This window comes from Schistocerca americana, chromosome 2 (genome assembly GCF_021461395.2).
Source record: "Schistocerca americana isolate TAMUIC-IGC-003095 chromosome 2, iqSchAmer2.1, whole genome shotgun sequence".
NCBI lineage: Eukaryota > Metazoa > Arthropoda > Insecta > Orthoptera > Acrididae > Schistocerca > Schistocerca americana.
The window spans coordinates 1,032,737,575-1,032,748,000 of NC_060120.1; the positions used below are offsets into that span (position 1 = coordinate 1,032,737,575).

At 42.3% G+C, this 10,426-nt stretch overlaps 1 protein-coding gene across 1 annotated transcript in view; it reads left to right on the forward strand.

Moving 5' to 3' along the window:
- Positions 1–9,872, forward strand: part of LOC124594654 (piggyBac transposable element-derived protein 3-like) — a 173,986-nt gene extending 164,114 nt beyond the window's left edge. The window contains exons 2-4 of the mRNA XM_047133024.1: positions 7,956–8,126; positions 8,234–9,727; positions 9,832–9,872. Of these exons, the coding sequence (XP_046988980.1) occupies positions 7,956–8,126; positions 8,234–9,727; positions 9,832–9,872 (1,706 nt within the window). The remainder of the gene's footprint in view (positions 1–7,955; positions 8,127–8,233; positions 9,728–9,831) is intronic.
- Positions 9,873–10,426: the final 554 nt, after the last annotated feature.

Here is a 10,426-nt window from a genome sequence, read left to right on the forward strand (position 1 = left end):
CCCTCCCAGATGATGCCCTCTCTCCCTCCATTTATCCTTCCTACCAACTCTGATCCTCAATCCCCCTCCTTTCCTCTGTCCTTTCCCTGGGCTCCCTCTTCCCCCCCCCCTTCCGTCCTGTTTTCTCCCCACTAAACCTCTCCCTACCTCCCTTCTCCCCCCCAGTCCTTTTGTATTCCCCTCCTCTGCCTACCCCACTCCCTGTCGCGTCTGCCCCCCTCCCCTCTTATGGGTCCTCATCCTCCTTCAGCTCCTTTCCCGGCTCCCCACTTCGCTTTTACTCTCCTTTCCCCCCTTTTTTGTTTTCCCATCTTCTGTCCAGTTTCCCCCCACCTGCTCTCGACTGTGGTGTCACATTTGCCAACTTTTTAGTGCAGTGTCCCAGTGACTATTCAGTGTTGTTTGCTGTCGCTAAGTGTGAATTTTATGTCCTTTGCGAACAGAATCCAGACTGTCGCCGTGTTTCTTAATTGTCTCTTGTTTTCCCTGTCTGCTTCGTATGCATTTTTATTAGCGTCATCATCCCTGTGTTGTTGTTTTAAGTTCCACGATTTCTTTTCGCCTTGTTACTCTCTATGTCTCCGATTTTATCGCCTGTTTTTTATTATCCGTTCTCTTGATCTTTGTCACAAAATCTGTCGGCTGAAGAGCGGCATACTAAGCTGCTGCCAGCCCGCCCCCTTTGGGGGGAATTGAAATTAAAAAAAAAAAAAAAAAAAACCTCAGCAGTTTGGTCCCTTAGGAATTCACACACATTTTTTGAATAATGCACGTCCAGATACTGCTGCTGCGATGTAACGTGTTCTTCGCAGTGTATAATAGAACCGTTGATATTTTTAAAAATATCGGGAAACTTAGATATCGACATTTAAAAACTATCAATACCTGTCGTCGATATATTGAGAGATGATTCGGCACATCGGTACTTCAATGGAATAGATGTTGACGTTCCTGCCAATAAAAATATTGGGTGCACATTGTAAATATACTGTCAGCCTTAGATCTGTATATTTAACTATTGATTTATTATTAGATATTCTGTACGTTAAAAAACTAGCAGCCAGCTTATCCCCCTCAGAGCAAGAATTGAAAGCAAAACGATGTGCGTTCACGCTTGGTGGTAACCACTTTGCTAACAATGGTAACTGCAGGTTGAGTGGCGCAACATGTGGTCCGATGGGTCCATCGTTCGGTTTCGTCACGTATCGGATTTGTTCCAAACACTTCAGGTTGACTCCCCTGTTTTTTTTTTCATTTCTCCAAACGCCAGCTACCTAGCAGTTGTAGTGTCAAGAATGCGTGGTGAAGCTAAACGTTGCGCTCTCTGTTGGTAGCGCCGAGTGCCGAGTGCCGATTACGTCAGCTTTTCCACCACGTCTCCGGCCACCGCGAAGACCAGTCCTGTCGTTTAGATTTCTCTTCATCAGTTTCAAAAAGGTTCATATGGCTCTGAGCGCTATGGGACTTAACATCTGAGGTCATCAGTCCCCTAGAACTTAGAACTACTTAAACCTAACTAACCTAAGGACATCACACACATCCATGCTCGAGGCAGGATTCGAACCTGCGACCGTAGCTGCAGCGCGGTTCCGGACTAAAGCGCCTAGAACCACTCGGCCACAACGGCCGGCCATCAGCTTCAGAAGCTGTTTCTGAAGATTATCGATGTGAAGAAATAGCACACTAGTTGAGTCACAAATCTTTTTTTAAGGCAACTGTAAGCAATTTCTTCGTATCGGATATCTTGTTATACCATTCACACCGCCGCCTGCCTGTGCAATCGAACTTGTTCTTTGTGGAAATGGAAATTTGTGGTAAGCTCTATGGGACCAAACTGCTTAGGTCATCGGTCCCTAGGCTCATAGACTAGTTAATCTAGCTTAAACTAACTTATACGCTAAGGACAACACACACGCCCATATCCGAGGGAGGACATGAACCTCCGACAGGGGAGAGATGCGCGAACCGTGACAAGGCGTCTGAGACCATGCGGCTACCCAGCGCGGCTTTCTTTGTACCATCTATACTTGCTTCACGCAGTCAAAGAGAGAGACTGGACGCGATGAAAACTCAAAATGTAGTAAGACTCCGAAGGTAAAATTATGTTCTACTATAATTTCAAATGAACAACTTCAAGCATTTATCGAAAATAGCGAAAAAAATGTAATATAAAATATAAATACTGCCACTCGATATAGACATTTCGACACCGATAGCCCGTGTGATAAAAGTAACGTCCAACTATATCCGTCATTTTAGGAAAAAATAGCGGTATATCAATATTTTATCAACTGCCCTAGTGTATAACAACTGCCCTGGTCAGAAGATTGCCAGATGTCTCAACGACTGAACACGTATGGAACATGGTGCAGCGGGAACTTAAACTCCTTCCCCAGGACCTGCAAGAATCATTGCCGCATTGCAACAAAAGGCGCAAGGTGCTTGCTACATTCTAACGCAGGTTGCCATTCGGCTCCTTTATGATCGTCTACATGCGAGAACACACGCCTGCGTTGCCTCCAGAGGGGTGTATCCAGTGTACCGATGCGACTGTTTCGGCATCCTTTACTGTGACATCTTGTTTCATTTGCACTGAAACTATGCCAACATTAATGAACTACCTGTCACCTCAGTTGTAAATAAAATGACATTGTACTTGAGGGTTTTGTATTTTTTTCCGGGGGAGTAACTAAAATGAAACATCTGTATATATGCTTTAGAGGTAAATAACCAGTCTTCTTCCCCTGTGGAAAGAAGAAATGAAGGATAGCAGAAGAAGTCTGGGTTTTTTTCTCGCGCCGCGTATCGACTGGCGGTGACCCGGCGCGACCGTGACTCAGCCATTAGAGTGGCGGTTCGATACAGCGGAGGGTCGTCTGGAGGACCGCTTGTGGACAGCTCTCCGCAAAGCGGTGAACCTGACGAGTCTGCGGGAACGCGAACGAGATCTCTCTCTCTCTCTGTCTCTCTCTCTCTCTCTCTCTCTGACACACACACACACACACACACACACACACACACACACACACACACCAAATGATGCACACATGAACCAGTCAATCTATTACATTTGTGTGTGATGTACACGATGTGTACATCACAGTAGACTTTGCATACCTTAAGCTGGTATGTCGACTGGATTCACGTATTAAGAACATACGAGGCTAGTGAAGGCAGTTGGTACTTGGTAATGGGTAACCCATTAGGTCTTGCGATAATTGATTTTCATTTTTTTTCTTGATGCAATAATTTACCAACAGCCGTATGTACTGTAGAAATTTATTTTATAAACTTCTTTTATGCTACCAGGTTCGGCATTACATTGACGCCATCTTCAGGCCCCACACGTTATAGTCGTAAAATCGCTGTACGCGGAAGGAGCCATATAACTGGATCCGTGAATCAGTGTCGCCTGACCACGAAGAGCTCTTGCACAGCCATTTGATTCCGGATCCAGTTATATGGCTGCTTCCGTGTATAGCGACTTTACGACTATAACGTGTGGGGCCGGAAGATGGCATCAATGTAATGCCGAAACTGGTAGCATACAAGAAGTTCATAAAATAAATTTCTACAATACATACGGCTGTTGGTACATTATTGCATCAAGAAATACACGCCAGCCATTGTCCCACAGTCCATAATGGATCAACAAAGATTTAAAAAAATAAATTTTCATGTCGATAATTTCGAACATCACCTTTATAAAAAGTAAATAAGAAACCATCTCGCTGATATCGGTTTGTATATGACACATTTGAGGTCGTGGTCACATGGTAAAAAAGCTTTAGACTAAATATTTGGTTTGATAAATGACATAAATCCAAAACTGCAGTTCACCATGGAAACAGAAAATGACAACAAAATACCTCGTGTGGATACTTTCCTTATGAGACAGACGGATGGAAATATGGAACATAAGGTTTTTCGAAAAGTAACGCACACGGAAGATATTTACACAAGAACTCTAATCAATGTCCACAACAAAAGAGAGGTGTCATTAAAAGTCTTGTCGATAGAGCCGAAACGATTTCCACGCCGGATTACCTGGACGCCGAATGAAAAAATACAAACCAGACTTTTGAGAAAAATGGCTACTCGGCGAGAGAAGTAAACAGAATTCTGCGACTGCATGAAAAACAACGATGGGAGAATATAGTTTCTCTTCCTTTTATTAAAAAAAAAGGAACAGGTCAGATCGGACAGTGTTTTTAGAAACATGATATTAGACTGGTTTTTAGACCAACAAACAAAATACCTCAAGCATTCCGATCTGTAAAGGATAAAAGCCCCACTCTGTCAACATGTGACGTACAAAGGGCGTTTAAGAAGTTTTGCACATTCGTCTCTAATTTTTTTATTTTTTGCAGGAGGAGAACGAAATTTTTTGTGAACATACTTGGAACATTTAGCTATACATTGAGCCTACTCAATGTGTCTTCCATGAGCTGTGGCGCATCTGACCCAACTTTCTTTCCATGATGTAAATGCACTTTGGTAAAATTCTGGGGATTGACTTTTAAACCATCGCTTGACACAGGAAATATGGTCTTTCTCACTATAAAATGTTTTACCGCGCATGTGGGCCTGTCAGACGACCAAAGAGGTAAAAATCAGATTCAGCCAAGATAGGCCTGTAGGATGAGAAACAATTTTCCAACCCATTTTCCTGATTTTCTCCTGCCTCGTAAGGGCTGTATGGGGTTTGGCATTGTCATGGTGTAGTCTAAAGAGCTGACCCTGAAGCTGTGGTCTGTGGGTCTTGATGGCACGTCGCAGCTTGTACAGTGACAAACAGTCTCGGTCCCGGTTAATTGTGGAGTCAGGATCCAAAAAGGCAATGCAAATGTCACCATACTGATTCCAGAAGGAGTACGCCATCACCTTTCAGCCTGCTGTTCGTGAAAGTCTTGGTTTCTTCTTCCGAGGTGAACCTGGGTGACGCCACTCCATGGATTGGGTTTCGCTCTCAGGTTCGGACAAAAACAACCATGTTTCATCCTGGGTAATGACGACGTCAAAACACTGTTTGCACTCTTCACTATAGGTCTTCATGAGACCCTCGCACACATTCTTCCTCATCGTTTTCATTTCTCTTGCCAATAATCTAGGCACCCAACGTGCACAGATTTTTCTGTACCCTATTGACTGTACCAGTGATGCCACACTGCCCAATGACAAACGAGTCATTTCAGCAAGCTGTCGTGTCGTCCCACAACTCTCATTTTTGATGATTTGATCAATAGTCTCTTTTTTTTCACATCACTCACTGTCGTGGATGGTCTACCGCATCGTAAATTGTCCAGTAGTGAGAAACCACCTTCTTTAAACCTCTGCAACCACCACTGGATACTGCAGCGATCCACTGTGTCCTCCCCATAAACAGGGAGCAACTTGCTGTGAATGGATGTGGCAGAGTCATCGCCGGGCTTGAAGAGGAACTGCATCACCGACCGTTGTCGGAACATGGCATCTACTTCACGGCCCATTATAGCTCACCTGTAAATAAAAGAAAATACTTCCATATACCAACTTATAGCTAAATGTTCCAAGAATGTTCACAAAAAAATTTATTCTCCTCCTCCAAAAAATTAAAAAAAAATTAGTGTGCAAAACTTTTTGAACTCTCTTTGTATATAAAATTTGTGTTGGAACAATCAAGAGAAGCGTCAATACACGATTAGAGGACCACAAAAGCCTTTGTCGGCTACGAAAAATAGACAAATCGGCTGTAGTAGAGAATGCTCTTCAGTCAGGAAGTCAAGAAGCGAAACTTTCTGAAACAAAAATTTTATCTACGACAACGAACTATTATGCATGGCTATGTAGAGAACCCACTAAAATTTTTAATCATAGTGATAATTTTAATAGGAAAGAAGAGACTATGAAACTTAGCGACATATGGACAGTAGCTCTGCAGGATCGCTTAAGAGATTTTACCTTTGACAAGAAGATAATATGTAGTTTAGTTTTATCTTTGACAAGGATCATCACTGCACAACGCGTATAACTCTTACCACGGCCTCTTTTCTACAGTATATATGTGTCTCTGTCAGACGCGGGCCGCTGTGGCCGAGCGGTTCTAGACGCTTCAGTCCGCAACCGCACTGCTGCTATGGTCGCAGGTTCGAATCCCGCCTCGGGCATGGATGTGTGTGATGTTCTTAGGTTAGTTAGGTTTAAGTAGTTCTAAGTCTAGGGGACTGAAGACATCAGATGTGAAGTCCCATAGTGCTTAGAGCCGTTTGAACCATTTGTACGCCCGACACTACTTTGATTTTTGATGTCATAGCTACAAGCTGAAAATAACGTGAAAATGACATTACACTAAACAGGATTTTTACGAAATGTCGCGAAATTTGACATTTTCAAATGGCTCTAAGCACTAAGGCTCAAATGGCTCTGAGCACTATGGGACTCAACTGCCGTGGTCATCAGTCCCCTAGAACTTAGAACTACTTAAACCTAACTAACCTAAGGACATCACACACACCCATGCCCGAGGCAGGATTCGAACCTGCGACCGTAGCAGCAGCGCGGCTCGGGACTGGAGCGCCTAGAACCGCACGGCCACCGCGGCCGGCTAAGCACTAAGGGACTTAACATCTGAGGTCATCAGTCCCCTAGACTTAGAACTACGTAAACCTAACTAACTTAAGGACATCAGACACATCCATGGTTCCGGACTGAAGCGCCTAGATCCGCTCGACCACAGCGGCCGGCCCGTGACATTTTCACCGTTGCTGTGTCTAAACAGCGTAAATCTGAGGGCAGTTATTTAATGTTGAAATTGGATCCTGACTATCTGTGAATGATAAATTCCGCTTATTACCGTACATTTCCCACGCAAAGAACTGATGCTCTAGATATGACGTCAGACTAAAGTGTACAGCTTTCAACGATACTTGGGTAACAGTTTTATTCATCAACAGAGTATTTCCTGCACTTTTCCACGACAAATCTTACCATAATTTGAGGATATTTATAATGTAATACATCTGTTTAATTGCGTATTTTCGGTGTACGGATCTGTAAATAGAAAATTGATTAAATGTGGGGCTTTAGCTTCGCAAACATTGTAAATTAACACGACGCACGTTCAGTTTGCTTCTACTGTGGCACAGGATACGATACGCTATGCAAAACTTCAGTGTCGTATCGGCCGCGATATGCTACCATAAGAACGACTGAAAACAGCATCAGATGGTCACCGTCATACGAGGTCGTATTGGAAAGTATACCTTCTGATTTTTATGCAAAAACTCTTAAAGCTTGTTAAATAAAACAAAAGTTATTAAAATGCCATATCTTTATTCTTCAAGTCTACATATCTGCAGCCCCCTGCCGCTATAGCGCTCCGAACTGCTCCTTGTAATATGTTGGTGCGTAAGGTAACTAGGTTGCTGGCTGAGAAACAGCGTGCTCTAATCAAATTTCGAATTCCAAGAGTTCGCCCACACATGGAAAACCCTCTCCTTCAGCACGAGAATGCCTGACGACACACGAGCGCTGCGACATCTGAAACAGTCCAACGCGACGCTTGGGCTCACTGCCGCCGATCACCCTCTATATCCTCTTTAGTCCCCAGGTATTATTTTTTTTCTGGGACGGGTACATAGCGGAATCTTTTTCGGCCTGTGGTAGTTCGTGCTTCTGCCGGCGCCACTAGGTGACAGCACAGATTGGAAAATCCGGATTCTGCAACTGCACAGCATCTCTCGGCGAAATAAAGGTAAAGACTCAAATTTTATCAATTACAGATGGTTTCACGTGCTTTAACAACTTAGGAAAGCTCTACAGACCATACTCACTCAATAGTCAACTATAAATTAACGTTATACAGGATTTATAAAAGTTAATGTTTTGGTTGTCATATACTATACCCCGGGACTCAATGCCGATTTTGTTCACGTCAGTGGAAGTGAGGTTACATTTGTTTTCCGCTCGATTCTCAGGCTTAACTGATGAAAAGATCACTGAGTTGGTCAACAGAATTGTTCCAGATGAGTCTGGCGTAGAGTTTGATGAGTCTGATGATGAAGATGACGCTTTCATACAAAGAAATCAAAGTGACGAAAATTCATCAGATGAAGAAACTGCACCTCTTGCTAAAATCCGAGAAAGAGGCGAGTTTTGCAGGCATACAGATGTGCAAGAATAAGTGTGTTATTAAAGAAATTACGGTCTCTTGCTAGATGGTTTACTTAAAAAAACTAATTTGCCTTTTTTTTAGTTTTCAGGTGCTTGGCACTTCCAAAAAAGCTCCGATCCAACATTGCTGCCAGCACATCAGTAGCCACAGATGAACTCAAGAAACCATTTGAATACTTTTGCAAATACTCTCATGGTTCATTTTTTGAGGATATGTCTCAGTTCACAAATTATAAGCATGTCAGTAAAACAGGAAAATCACTAAATTGTACTGTGGAAGAAATGCACAAGTTTTGGGGAGTGAGTATTGTTGCAGCACTTGTAGGTGTACCACGTCTAAGGACGTGCTGGGAGAGGAAAAGTAGGTACCCACTAGTTGTAGACAATGTTTCAAGAGACAGATTTTACCTACTGAGGAACAATATAAAATTAGTTGATGACAATGCTGTTAGTGAACAGGAAGAGCAATACCACTTTTGGAAAATGAAATCAATATTGGAGACTGTTAGAAAGGGATGTTTAGAAAACCATCGGTCAACGGAAATATCTATCGTTGAGGAGATGATTCCGTTTCATGGGCAAGTGAAAATGAAGCAGTATTTGAAGGGAAAACCTAACCCAGAAGGTTTGAAGAATTTTGTCATGGCAAACACTAATGGCATACCCCTTGATTTCTGTATGCATGAAGGAAAAGGGAAAGAAATTCAGTCTGAAAAAGTGCCCCCTCCAGAGAAGTTAGATGTAGGAGGCAGAGTAGTTTTGAAACTTAGTGATACATTGACAGAGAAGTCATCAATTTACGTTGACAGACATTTTACTTCTGTTCCCCTCCTGGACAAGTTACTGAGAGACAGGAACATTACTGCCACTGGCACAATAATGCTGAGTCGCATTCCCAGAAGTACACGGTTTGAGGAAGATGCAACAATGAGAAAAACAAGAGGCAGCCATGTTCAGGTGGTAAGGAATGACGGGAACCTAGCAATTATCAAATGGCTTGACAACCGAGCGATTTATTTGGCTTCAACAGAGTCAGGTGTTGAGCCAATTGAAAAATGCACTCGGTCGTCTAAGAAAGAGAAAAAGTACATTGAAGTTCCTCGCCCATGTGTTGTAAAGGCATACAATACTTACATGGGAGGTGTTGACCTGTTAGATAGGATGGTGGGAAAGTATGGCATGAGAACCCAAACCCACAAATGGACCATGGGAGTGATTCACCACTTTATTGATTTGGCAATTGCTGCTGCGTGGTTGGAATACAGTGAGACTGCAATGCAGAATGGTGTTGCAAAGAAACATACAGTGCCATACTATCAGTTCAAGCTTGATATTGCAGAAAATTTGATATATTTTCACCAACGGTCAAGTTTACTGATTGAACCTGTGGAGCAAGAACTAGACTCCGAAGATGAAGATTATTTGCAAGATAGGAAAAGACCAAGACGTCCCATCCCACTACCACCAACGGAAAAAAGAAAAGCAAGCAAGCTTCATTTGCCTGAAATGACGAACCATGTTCAGAACAGGTCAAAATGCCGAGCAGAAGGCTGTAGAGGTCTCACTTTTGTACGATGTGAGCAGTGCAAAATGTTCCTTTGCTTCACTGCTGACAGGAACTGTTTTAACAAATTCCACAAAAAATAAAATTAATTTAGTATAAGTGTTCTTCATTTACAGTTGATACTTGTGATAATACCAAAAGAGGAACAATAATTTGACACATTTTGCTATGGTAATTTTGTTTATATATTTTTGATTGTTTACATAATATAGTTAAAAATTTTGATACCAAATTTCTGTTTTCACCGATATCATGGTATCTACAGAAAATATGAACAATGTGTGTAATATTTCTGACTGGATTTTTTTGGAATAAACCAAAATGAAACTGCATAGTTGTGTGTATAAATGCCCTGCTTGAGTCCGAAGGTATCATACGTGATACCATCTATAAAAAATTGGCAATGGTTAAAAAAATTTTTTGAGGGTCATTCATTGTTAACTAGAATTAACAGATTGCAGTTAACACAAATTTAGCTCACTTGGAATTTTAATATATGCTCGGGACTGAAGAGGATATAGTCCTGACTTGGCGCTATCCGATTTTCATATGTTTCCGAAACTTAAGTAAAACGTGAAGAACTCATTCGAGGTTTTCACTTTCGGAATGACGGAGTGGTGCAAGCACAGGTGAGGCTGTGGTTCCGTCAAAAAAAGTCAAACATTCTACAGTGACGGTATCAACAAACTGGTCTGTCGTTGGGAGAAATGT